This window comes from Rhynchophorus ferrugineus, unplaced genomic scaffold (genome assembly GCF_030347505.1).
Source record: "Rhynchophorus ferrugineus isolate W39M unplaced genomic scaffold, kcgeb_rfMv2 rfM7, whole genome shotgun sequence".
In the NCBI taxonomy this organism is placed as follows: domain Eukaryota; kingdom Metazoa; phylum Arthropoda; class Insecta; order Coleoptera; family Curculionidae; genus Rhynchophorus; species Rhynchophorus ferrugineus.
This window is the reverse complement of record NW_027472586.1, coordinates 17,438,855-17,450,904: the sequence shown is the minus strand read 5'-3', so window position 1 is coordinate 17,450,904 and position 12,050 is coordinate 17,438,855. Positions and strand designations below refer to the sequence as shown.

The window sequence follows — 12,050 nt, the reverse complement described above, 5'->3', positions numbered from 1 at the left end:
GTCTCCTTATTTCAACAGAAAAGACACCAATAGATATGTTTTCATTACAACAAGTCAATGATAAGAGAACTTTAAATAAAGTAATGGATTAAGAACCTGAAGCTTTATCCGAAGATGAAGAAGAAAGCCCTAAGCAAAATTATTTAAGACATGATAAAGACGAACAGCACTTAGACAGTTCTGGGTTATATTAAAAAGATTCTGATTTCGAGTTGGAAATAGAGTGATAATGATTTTGATAATAATAGAAATAACAAACATATTAGGATTTGATAATGATGAATCTGGTCTAGATGACAAGAAGAATAAAACAAAGGGAACTGTGAAGAATGTTAAAAGAAAAGAAAAAACAAAAGTGAACACCCATTAATAATTGATTTGGAGTATAGAGATAAAGAACAGAAGAAAGCTCATAAAACAGAATAATGTTAGTGAATGATTTGAATTGAAAGTAATAAGTGAAGGTGATAGTTAGAAAACTGGAGAAAACAAAATTGAGTACAATATTAGAAGCAGAAAATTGGGATAGTGGTGACCAATTAGTATGATACCTCAGTGATACCAGAAGACCATGGCCATGTAAGGCAGAAGTGGACTTGAAGGAACAAGTTAAGAAAACTGCAGTGGTGACCGTTTAGTCATGATACCTCAGTGATACCAGAAGGCCATGGACTAATGTAAGGCGGAAACGGACTTGAAGGAGCAAGTTATGAAGACTGGTATGGTAATCAACTAGGAAGTTTTAAGGGATTCATGCCATTTGATAAAAACAACCTGGAGGCATGGAAGAAATTCATTAGGAAGAGAAATACATGTGTATGTTTGGCAGCTCAAGAACAAACTATATAATCGATAGTAAACTGGACAGTGTTTTGGCGACTATTTATATGATTGTTCAAAGTTTTTATGATTGTTCAAAGAGAGAATTGTTTTTATGTAGGACTGTTACGTTTGTTTATTACATAATTGTGTAGATTCATCTGATTAAATTATTAATTAAAGTTAAAATTCTCCCAATGTAGAAATAAAATAGTTCTAAGTTAGAAAATGTGTATGTACAATGTAATAGTTTTGTTCTGGCAATTTAAATGTACCTTTGTAATATTTGTTTACAGTCTTAATTAGGTTAAGTTATATAGTACATTTAAATTGAAGGGGAGTGTTAAATATATGACTTGTCTCGATACAAGAGCCAGTATAGAAAGGACGAAGAAAAGTTAGTAGAGGGCGCTGTGACTTGTATCGAGTGGGTATAAATTACCAGGGATCAAAATAAAGTTTCTCTTTTGTTCCAAGGCCATAAGTGGTGTATTATTAATTCCGTCCCGTCCCGAATCGTCAGTGATTCGTAATAGTAAATAACAATATGTTGTATATTAATATAGCAGCATTTTGGAACGATATTTTTCAATATTGTTACTGTAATAGGGTAAAACGATTAAAATTGTGAACGATAAATAGTAAAATACTTTTAACAGTTTTCATGGCAATAATAGGTTCTATCGATAGGTAACTCTTTCGATTTTTGTCTTTTGATTGTCAAAACTTTTTTCCTAAAATCTTGAAGACAAAATTTAGATTCGAAAGGTTCCAGAATGAATCGATTCGAAAAGTTTTCACCGTAGCAGTTAAATTTCGTAAAAAATATTAACCGTAAATAGGTGATATAAACTATATTCAATATTTATACTAAATTTTTCTAATAAATAAATTTTCTGACAGGAAAACCCTTATTTAATATCTAATAATTTATTTTCCTGGCTATTAAAAAATACAAGAAAATAATAATGGTGGCGACCCTTTTTAGTTAAGATTTATTTTGTCAGTAGGTAAGGTAGAGAAATCTTCTTTACAATATATTATTATTATTTTATAACTTTACAGTAGAATGAAGGATTCAGCTAAATGTTTTGTAGTTTGAGAATGTTTTGAAAGAGAATCCTCAACTTCTGCTATCTGTAATCCTCGATTTAAACAATCAGTATTTGGTATTACAAATAATGCTGACGGGATACCAAAAATTATCACAAAAGTGATATATTCCATTCTAACTTCAAAAAATACAAATACAGTACTACAATTTGAAGTTCCAGAAACATATACTGATGGGCAATAGAAAAAGTGCAAGTGGCAGTCAACAAAATCTACAAATGGACGAAAGATTGGAAAATTCAACTTAATAGCTCCAAATCGGTCCACGTTAATTTTGCATTAAAGCGAAATAATAAAAACTTAATTATATCACTCAATGGATGCCCGATTCCTCAAACAGAATCAGCAAAATACCTTGGAATCCATCTTGACGGTAGATTAAATTGGAAGCATCACGTTAGACAAAAAGCAAAACACATTAGAACCAAAATAAAACAACTATACTGGTTAGTCGAAAGATACTCTCAACTTGATTTAAAATCAAAGAGGTTGATAATACAAATATAAAGCCAATTTGGACCTATGGGGTGCAAATATGGGGTTGCACTAAAAATTCGAATCAGTTAGTCATACAGCGCTGTCAAAACAAGGTTCTTCGATTGATTACCAATGCCTATCGCTATGTAGCCAATGAAGAACTGCACGATGACCTGGAAATCAAATGGATTTGCGAAGTTGTGCAGGATTTCACCTTAAAACACGAAAGAAGATTACTAAATCATACTAACGTGGAAGCAATACAACTGCTGGACAGCGCGCAGGATGTCAGGAGATTGAAACGAACAAAACCATAGGAACTTGTGTGAACATTTAGTGTGTAATATTAGTTTAAACTATAGCTATAAGTTGATAATTAATAAATAATTATAATTTTATAATTGAGGAATACATACTGATGTATTTTCTCGCACTCGTCTTGCTTGTTAATTAATCCAAGTACATAGGAAAAGTAGTAATAAATTAATTGTAAATTAAGATTGTACTAAGCGTATCTAATAAAGATGTTATAAAAAAAATATACTGACGAAGAATATTTTTTCATTTGAAAACATTTGGAAAAAAACTAGTTCAGAAATGCTGTAAACAAAACAATATTTGATAAAATTAGTAATCAGACAAATCAAAAGATTAAAGAATATAAACAGAGTTGCTTCGAGAAATATGTAAGTGAATTAACCCCGGAAGCAGACAAAGGTTACTTATTATGGAAAGCAACTTGGAGGTTTAAGAGACTTAAAAAACCAATTATTATAGAACCGCCTATTAAAAATGATTAAAATGAATGGGTTCGACGAAACTATGAAAAAGTTGAATTATTCGCAGAACATTTAGCTAACGTATTTCATCCGAATGATGTAGAATCTACAATAGATAGAAATCCTGTTTATCAGCCCAATGTAGCTGTAAATCTGAATTCTCCCATGGAAGTTGCCACAGATATTGACAACAACCTCAATCCTATAAGGGCTCCTGGAATTGATATTTCACATGGGTTATTAAAGCAACTGCCACGTAAACCAATAATCATGTGGACATATATATTCAATGCCTATTTGAGACTGCACCATGTTCCCGAATATCTTAAGGTTGCTCGAATAATTATGCTTAAAAAACCTGACAAACCGGCAGAACACGTTGGATCTTACAGACCTATTTCGCTGCTACCTGTGACATCAAAGTTATTTGAGAAACTGCTGTTAAAACACATTAAACTATTTATAGAAATACCAGATTTTCAGTACAGTGTACATTTTACAATACCAGTTTGGATTTCGGAATCACCATTCGGCAATCGATCAAGTGCACATAATAACAGCGTTTGTTGAAAAGATATTCGAAGAAAAGAAATACTGCCCTGCAATATTTCTGGATGTCTCACAAGTTTTTAACCGGGTATGTCATTTGGAATTAATCTACAAAATGAGCAAATTGCTACCGCGGAATTACTGTCGACTGCTGGAATTATATGTTTTCGAAAGAAAATTTAGGGTCCCGCATGAAGAGGCATTCTCAACACTTGACCCTATTTCGGCTGGAGTTCCACAAGACACTATGTCTTCGGACCATTTCTGTATCTGCTCTATACTGCTGATATCTCAACAACAAAAGAATCAGTATTTAGAACATTTGCTGGCGACCCAGTCATAATGGCAAAAAATGAATTTCTGTCTAAGGTTATAGAACAAATACAAGTAGCGGTCAGCAAGATCCACCAATGGACTAGAGACTGGAAAATACAGCTTAATAGCTCCAAATATGTCCATATTAATTTTGCGTTGCGTCAAATTGACAAGTAATTGTACTGGTTAGTCGGCAGATACCCCAACTTGATCTAGAATCAAAGAGATTGGTTTATCAGTCAATCATAAAGCCATCAATCTATTTGGACCTATGGGGTTGCTCTAACACATCAAACCAAGTAGTAATCCAATGCACACAAAATAAATTTCTACGATTAATTACCAATGCTTATCGCTACGTAACCAACGAACACTCGAAATGAAATGGATACAAGAAGTGATCCAATATTTTGCCCTAAAACATGCAACAAGGTCGGTAAATCACAGCAACCTGGAAGTAATAGAACTACTGGACAACACGCAAGAAATCAGGAGATTGAAGCGAACCAAACCACATGAACTAGTTTAGTGTATAAGTGTATTTTTAACTTTAAGTTAAGTAGATTAGTTTTATTTTAGTTTGGCAAATACATACTAAAATAACAGGTCAATAGAAAAGTCCCCGGCCTACCATAGTAAGACATTTTTTGGCAAAATTATTATTTTTTTTATTCAACATAATTCTCATCAAGGGTGATACCCTGATTATAGCGACCCTCCAACTTTTCGATACCATTTTTGTAGTACGATTTGTTCTTTGCTTCAAAATAGGCCTCAGTTTTGGTGATCACCTCTTCATTCGACGAGAATTTCTTCCCAGCGAGCATTATTTTGAGATGTGACAGGGAAAAATCGCTGAGGGCCAGACCTGGAGAATACGGTGGGTGAGGAAGCAATTCGAAGCTCAATTCATGGATTTTGACACGGTGCATTGTCTTGGTGAAGCAGCACTTCCTATTTCTTCAAATGCGGCCGATTTTCGGCGATTTCGTCCTTCAAACGGTCCAATAACCCTATGTAATAGTCGCTATTATGGTCCTTCCTTTTTCAAGGTAGTCAATGAAAATTATTCCATGCACATCCAAAAATACAGATGCCAACCTTGCCAGCCGACTGTTGCGTTTTTCCACACTTTGGAGCGGGTTCATCGTGTGCAGTCAACTCGGATGACTGTCGATTGGACATCGGAGTGAAATGATGGAGCCATGTTTCATTGAGCCATTTCATTTCATTTTGTAGATTTTTTAAATGTTTTCGTTGATAACAACCTCTTTTAGGCGTCCACTGTGTTCATTGTCTTCGGTGCTCATTTCGTTACGTCTAAACTTAGCATACCAATTCTTGATGGTTGATTTTCCTGGGTCAGTGTCCGGAGACTCGGCATCAAGCAATTTCCTTTAACTGTATATTTCCCTTCAAAACGTAATATTTTATCAACACGCGAAATTCCTTTTTATCCATTTTTCACAATAACAGAAGTTGATGGTTAGGGCTAACTAAAACATATGCATATAATTCTAGCAGCGCCATCTATGTGTCAGGCTGGGGACTTTTCTATTGACCTGTTATTAACACGCTTTGCTTGTATATTAATGCAAGTACAACTGGACAGTAGTAATAAATTAATTTGTGAATTAATATTCTACTAAGTATATCGTTTTTAAGATGCCATTAAAAAAAAAAATAGGTAAGGCACATTGAAAGTGGCACCCAAAAGAAAAACAGATGTACCATAGAACCGAAATGAACTAATCAAATACCTTCGCGACTATTAGCATAGCGATTAAAATAGGTAATAAATTCAAAGTAATGACATCTAGATGTTGGACGTCGCGAAACATTTGTCCAAAATATCCTATAAAGTTAAACCTCTATTTTCTTCTGGAGCTATAGTTAAGGTAAATTCGACATGTTTAAAATGTGTTTTATTGGGAATTCTAGATAAATCATATCAGATAAACAATAAAAACAAGAGTTAAGGTTGATTTTCATTTAATAAAAAATAAATATATACAACAATAAACACGAAATAATGTTCAACGTAGTATTAAAATATAACAATGTAACTAACGGTACACAACGGGTTAAAACCAAATATAAAATATTCGAATTTTCAAAAGCGATATCTTCAAACTGCATGGCGAATGAGCATTTGGATAGTTTCTTATTATTAGTTAACTTCAGGTCCTGGCGTGGCTTAGGATTATGTTTTAGGCTTTTATATTCCAATTGGAATAAAAGTCGGTTTTCCGTCAGCGTTTAAAATCGAGTTCCTTGATCAGGTCAATCCGATGATTGAATTAAGGGTCTTTCGCATGAGTTTCCTTGTCTCTCAGTCGTGCTTTGGCCTTTTTGAATTTCGCCTTCAGGCCGTTCTCTCGTTCTTTGGTTGCATTGGCGTCGTGGTATTCTTTTCTTTTCAGTTCTTGAGCTCTGAAACAAAACGTTCCTTTTAACAAAATTTGTTTTAGACATTAGTTGAGGCTATGTATTTATGTGTTTCGTGTTCAAGAGTTAGACTGAATATGTTAATATTTCAACCCCTTGAAAGACCTTCGATGATGTAATTAAACTGATATATATCGAGGAGACTAGTGACATTGGATACACGTGGGAAAGGTGAATCCCTGGGAACTTTTGAATGTAATAGATCAATTGAAAAGTCCCCGGCCTGGCACACAGATGTCGCTACTAGAATTAAATCCATAAGTTTAGACGTGGTGAAATGAGCACCGAAGAATGTGAACGCAGTGGACGCCCAAAAGGCGCTGTTACCGACGAAAACATTAAAAAAATTCACAAAATGATTTTGAATGGCCGTACATTGAAGTTGAATGAAACAGCAGACACTCTAAAGATATCAACTGAACGCGTTCATCATAACATTCACGAATATTTGGGCATGGGAAAGCTCTGTGCAAAGTCGGTGCCGCGCGAGCTCACTTTTGACCAAAACCCACTAGTTGATGATTCGGAGCAGTATTTGAAGATGATTAAGTGTAATAAACCCAAGTTTTTGTTTTCACTCCGAAGTCCAATCCACAGTCATCCGAGTGGACTGCACACGATGAACCCGCTCCAAAGTGGGAAAACGCAACAGTCGGCTGGAAAGACGTCTGTATTTTGGGATGTGCATTGAATAATTTTCATTTACTACCTTGAAAACGGAAGGACCATCAACAGCGATTATTACATAGCATTATTGGACCGTTTGAAGGAGAAAAGGGGGGGGTCTCGCTGTAATCAGTGCATCACCCTTGGAGTTAATTATGTTGAATAAAAAAAGTAAATTTTGTCGAAAAAATATATTTTACTATGATAGGCCGGGGAAATTTTTAAATGACCTGTTATATTGTTTATCAAGACTAGAAAATCATCATAGGATAGATGTTTCCCTGCCTAGAAATCATTACTAATTAGGTTGCGAGAAGAAAAGTTAAGGCAGCCTACTTTTTTTTTAAAAGGCTTTTGCCTTTTGTTTTTGAGTTCGGTTTGGGTATTCATCCGATAACTATTGCAGTTTCGCATCTTTAAAATCTAAACAGTCTACCAGAATTTTCTTTGTCTTGCACATCGAAATCATCACTTTTGAATTTTCAAAACCACAGTGCAAGTTTCTCCCAGCAAAGGATTACTTTTGGTGGATTTTTTCTTTTGATCAAATAATAAAAGTAATGCGTGTCGCAAATACACATTTTCAGACACGAAATTTGACATTTTCATAGAGGTAAAAATCTATGACGGTGTTACTTTCGCAAAATATAACATGCTTTGAAGCTTGTAATCAGTAGAATACAATGTCAAATGCAATGTGTCAAATCATAACATTGCATACTTGAGCTTAGTCATTAATTATTAATTTTGGTGGTTTCTTTAATGTACTTTAAACATCAGTAAACATTAGCAAAAAATATTATGCTGTAGCTTCCCTTAATCTAAGGTTCTACTTGAACTTTGTTAGAAGAGCTATTGCCGATGGTTAATGTCGTTTTGATCGGAATAACTTTAAGCTGACATAGCAATTGTTTTATTTATCACATGCAATAATTTTATATATACATGGTAGAATTGGTAGCATTCGGCTTTGCTAAACAATAATTTTGCTTAGTTGCCTGGATATTCTATATGAGTTTCATATTGAACATGCTTTGGGTTCCTTCTGGCAGATCCACATCTTGCATTGTCTTCGGTATTTATTTTTTTGCGATAGTTGTTCCTTGTTTCAGCAGTTAACTGTTGAATAACCTGAGATGGTGTAATTACTTATAGAATAAAGCTGAACGGAAGTAAAACCATATATTGATTCTCTATTTAGTGATACTCAAGGATATTGTTTTAGATCCTTAAGCAATTAAGAACTTATATACTAATTTGATATCACTGAAGCTAATATCAATTTAAGATAATGTAAAATATCACTAATATTTTCACTTACTTTTCAACTTGAAGGCGTATGACCTCCTTCTTGTAGATATCTTTGAAATCCACACAGAATGGTAACCAGTACTCAAAGAAACCACCAGGCGCGAACGTTTCAATTGTCCCCTTCTTTGGCTTGAACAGATACAGTTTCATCGTTGAAATAAATAGTTTGTGACATAACTCTAAACTTTCGCATTCGGTCTCCAGTTGAGTATGGGATTTTTCCAGGAAAGCTTCCATTTTGTCCTTAAACGGCTGGAGATTCTCCGGTGTCGAATTGTTAACAATCCTTTCAGTCTTTTTCTCGCACTCTAAAAGTGATTTGTTACCACTTTGGTTCTTATATGAATTTAATTTAACCGTGCTTACCTTGCAATTTGTTTTTTAATAAATTAAGCTCGCCCTTCAACGTATCGAAATCCAAGGCCATTGCGCGACGGATATCACCAGGTTCGGGCACCGGTAAGGGGGGAGGCTTTTCGTTTTCTTGGTAATTCTTCACGTACGTGCTCACGACGAAATGAAGCAGGGTAATGCCAGCCTGGGCACCTTTAACATCGCGTAATTTCGGCAGTACATCTAAGCCAAATCCATCAGCCTGACCACGAGCTACGTTTCCACCATTCATATAGTTTCCTAAAGTAAGCACCTGAAAATTGGTTTACTTTATTTACAAGAATATGTTAGGTATGTAAATATACTTACTAAAGATAACACTCTCTTCAGTTCACCACTTTTAGTCAAGAAATCGCATATGGATTGGAAATTATCTAGAGCATGACCAATAGTAGTTATCTCATCATCAAACTCTACCTGAAAACGCAACGATTAAAAATATTTTTAACAAAAGGATTGAACCGACTTTAAAAAATAAATAAGGAACTCACAAAACAAACATTTCAAAATAAAATATGTACATAATAATCGTTGTAATAACTAAATAAAAATAAACAAACACCTTATTTAACCTATCTACTACACATATTTTATATTCTACTATATATACACAATTTAGCTTAATACCTACCTAAACCTATTTATCTATTTACAATATCATTTTAACTAATACCAACTGATCAAGTCGGTGCCGAACCAAACGGTTATATTAATTTAGATTTGTTTTGTTGGTAATTTAACTTTTTGTATATGTCACAAAATTAAATTATTATTTTTGTATTATTTGGGCTCGTCACCGACTTCAAAGTGATCAGCTGATAGTAGTTAAAACAATATTGTAAATAGATAAATAGGATTAGGTAGGTATTAAGCTAAGTTACTTAACTTTACTTGTGTATATAGTAGAATATAAAATACGTGTAGTAGATAGGTTAAATCAGGTTTTTGTCTATTTTTATTTAGTTATTACGACGATTATTATGTATATATTTTATTTTAAAATGTTTTTTATGTCTTAAAAACTTAAGTTTGATTATTCCTAAATTTTTAGTGTGTTCCTTATTTAAATTTTGAAGTCGTTTCAATTTTTTTTTTAAATATTGAAAGTATCTCTTTTTAGTGTTGATATTTACTAAATAAATTAAGAAATTTAATATTACAATGGGTAGGCCAAATAAAGGTGCAGCCCCTACGAGGAAAAATAAGAATTGAAAAACAATGATTGAAAATTAGGAGCGCTTCGGGCCCCAGAGTCCGCTACCTAGCCTAGGTGATTTGACAAATGTTCTAACTAAACTAGAACAACAAAAAGTTATTGATCGTGCCAGGAATCGAACCGGCTACCTCCATTTGGGAGCTAAATGCTTTAATCATTACATCATAGAAGCAATTGCCTACGGTATTCCTATGAGGTCTTATATGCTATGGTTAGTGCTTCAAAAGCAAACTGAATGGCTTTTGCACTCAACGACTTCCGATTTTCCGTCACATAAGCTTAGCAATTACATTATACACAAATATGTAATTATTTTAGGCAAAAAAAAATTGTACGTGCCTTTAAAATTTGAGCTTTTTCCTCGATTTCCCCCCTTCCTCCCGATAGATCGTGACTTGGTTCCAATGGGTTATGAAGATGGTTAATTCCAAAGAAGAAGTTATCGATTATTTTTTACTAAGAAATGGTAAATTGGAAAGCTAGCGTATTTATGATCGGGTTAATTCAATTATTATCTATATAATAAGTTTAGAGAGTTAGTTTTCTGGTAATGACAAGAGAGTTTTACAAAGAGGGGAACAAATAACTTCACAGTTGATCTCTCAATTTTTTCCGAGTGACTAAAGATATGTGTGATCTAGTCACAATTGAAGACAACGCCTTTCCTATTGACAAATTATGGCTATATTTTTTATCTCCAACTTTAATTGCGTTAGTTGTAGATAACAGAGAGATATCAGTAATAATATAGGAAATCAGTATCGAGCTTATTTTTATTCTGGTATCCAGATTTATGTATACGGGTATATACTATCGATGTTTGGAACGAACGTTACGAGATGAAATGTCGGTTTAATTTTATATTTTAAAGGTTTTTTTTACTTTTTCGACCCCTGAAATTGACCGGCTATGGAAATATTAATCTGTAACATCGACACGATCTCCTAAACAAAAACGCTGATGATGCATTAAGCATTCATGATGACAGCACACAAGTTTTGGTGACCGTTGTCAACATTCTGAAAGCCCATATATAATGTCAAAAACATTTATTAGCTATGTCAGTCACAATTTTGAGATATGTGGTAAATTAACGTAATAAAATAAGATATGAGAATACATATTGTGCAAAATACTATTATATTAATCATATAGACCAGGGGTGGCGAACATTTATGCATCAACGTGAAATTTTTCTAAATAAGTGTTTAGTGAAGCCATGGCAACATGGCGTTAAATAATTTTGACATCGTGATTATTGGGACAAGAATAATACTAAACATCAACAACATTATCAACTCACAACTCTTTATTCATCGCATAAAACACTGTATACAGATGTTATAAAACGTTATAATAATACGTTACACGCGTAACGCTGTTGTTGCAAATTAGAGGACAAATAACTTATATTAAGGTTGTACGATGTTATTTTTGGCAGAATATATGCTGAACTGGATTAATCTGTCAAACGGTTTCTAACGAGTCCTTAATGGTTCTCATCATGGAAGAACAACAAACTGCCGAAACTACACACGAACCCAGGCGAACCATAAAAGAAGGAAATAAAAATCCCGCCGATAGTACTCCGGGACAAAACCAAATATATGGAATTCGCCCGTATATTTAAAAACAGTATAATCGAATTCGGCAACATAAGGACAAGACCCGAGAGACTGGTATTCTACCTCAAGACCGCTGACGACTACAAACTGACAATCAAGATATTGGAGGAGAGGAAGTATCCTTTCCATTTCTTCGCATTCTTACAAGAGAGGCGCGTCATCAGAGGACTACTGGAATTGACAATAGACAACCAAATTAGAGAAGCACTCCAGGAAAAGGGATTCCATTCATCCCTGTAGATATGGCAGACAAAATATGGAATCGCCATCCCACTCACCCAAATCATAACGTCCAGAGAAGAGTACCAAATATTCAAAATTTAAGATCTGCTGGACGAG

General features: G+C 34.0%; 1 protein-coding gene across 4 annotated transcripts in view; it reads right to left on the bottom strand.

Moving 5' to 3' along the window:
• Window positions 1–6,027: 6,027 nt before the first annotated feature.
• The window catches only part of capu (formin protein cappuccino), a 44,390-nt gene continuing 38,367 nt past the window's right edge, over window positions 6,028–12,050 (bottom strand). For all 4 annotated transcript variants that reach the window (XM_076409630.1, XM_076409632.1, XM_076409629.1 and 1 more), the window contains 4 exons: window positions 9,180–9,287; window positions 8,844–9,123; window positions 8,488–8,785; window positions 6,028–6,485 (listed from right to left, as the gene is read on the bottom strand). In XM_076409630.1, the coding sequence (XP_076265745.1) occupies window positions 6,353–6,485; window positions 8,488–8,785; window positions 8,844–9,123; window positions 9,180–9,287 (819 nt within the window). In that variant the 3' untranslated portion in view covers window positions 6,028–6,352. The remainder of the gene's footprint in view (window positions 6,486–8,487; window positions 8,786–8,843; window positions 9,124–9,179; window positions 9,288–12,050) is intronic.